Source organism: Sinocyclocheilus anshuiensis, unplaced genomic scaffold, assembly GCF_001515605.1.
Source record: "Sinocyclocheilus anshuiensis isolate Anshui unplaced genomic scaffold, SAMN03320099.WGS_v1.1 scaffold2013, whole genome shotgun sequence".
In the NCBI taxonomy this organism is placed as follows: Eukaryota; Metazoa; Chordata; class Actinopteri; order Cypriniformes; family Cyprinidae; genus Sinocyclocheilus; species Sinocyclocheilus anshuiensis.
In genome coordinates this window covers 187,885-188,985 of record NW_015536629.1, presented here as the reverse complement: position 1 = coordinate 188,985, position 1,101 = coordinate 187,885, and the positions used below count along the sequence as shown (strand labels likewise).

Below are 1,101 nucleotides of genomic sequence, written 5' to 3'. Positions count from 1 at the left end.
CGGTGCGGTGCGGTGCGGTGCTTGCTTGAAGGTCATATACTGATGTCGACAGCTTTTGGCACATCATAGGTTCACATTTATATGATGGATATAAGCTGCATATTACGTTAAATGAGACTATTAATCTAAAAACATGGATCGATTGATTGATATTATTCTTGTGTTTTATTACCCAGCATGCCACTGGCGCGCAGTTTGTCGGTCACCTCCCTGTCCGGCCTGGAGGAATGGGATGAAGAGTTTGATCGGGAGGATGCAGTCCTGTTCGAGATCGCATGGGAGGTCGCTAATAAAGGTGTGTATGTTTCTTTTCTTGGATATGATGTTTCAATGCTAATGTATCATTGTACACATTTACACGTATATCTTCAAAGATCTACACTAAAATTCAAGTTTAGGGCTGGTAAGATTTTTTTTATGTTTGTGAAAGAAGTCTCTTATGCTCAACAAGGCTGCATTTATCTGATTAAAAATAGTACTATTGGGAAATGTCATTACAATTTAAAATAACTGGTTTCTGTTTTAATGTATTTTAACATGTAATTTATTCCTGTGATGCAAAGCTGAATTTTCAGCATCGTGACTGCAGTCTTCAGTGTCACATGAACCTTCAGAAATCATTCTGATTTGCTGCTCAAGAAACATTCATTATTATTGTCAGTGTTAACTTAGATTTGTTAATTAGATTAGATTTAATGTCAATTTAGATAAAAAAAAAAAAAAGGATTCTTTGATAAATAGAAAGTTCAGCATTTATTTGAAATGGATATCTTTTCTAACATTATAAATGCCTTTGCTGTCACTTTTGATCCATTTAATGTTCTTCTGCTGAATAAAAGAATAAAAGTATTAATTTGAACTTTTGAGCAGTATTGTACATTTAGTTTTAAGATATTTATCGCATTGCTCCATTGACATATCATGAGTGCACATTAACAAAAAAGTGCTAAAGTATATATATACTATAGTTCCCTTTCATGGGAACTTCGAACTGCGTCCTCTAGGGGTCGCTATGGGGGGACGCCTCATCGTGACCCGTGTCTGAAGCATACATTGAAAAAACACCAACTCGTTGGCCGGCGACAGCCATGACGTCACTAC

The 1,101-nt window shown here is 36.1% G+C and overlaps 1 protein-coding gene across 2 annotated transcripts in view; it reads left to right on the top strand.

Moving 5' to 3' along the window:
- The window catches only part of LOC107653402 (glycogen [starch] synthase, muscle-like), a 12,164-nt gene that overhangs the window by 1,379 nt on the left and 9,684 nt on the right, over positions 1 to 1,101 (top strand). For both annotated transcript variants that reach the window (XM_016440114.1, XM_016440121.1), the window contains exon 2: positions 177 to 295. In XM_016440114.1, coding sequence (XP_016295600.1) covers positions 178 to 295 — 118 coding nt within the window. In that variant the 5' untranslated portion in view covers position 177. The remainder of the gene's footprint in view (positions 1 to 176; positions 296 to 1,101) is intronic.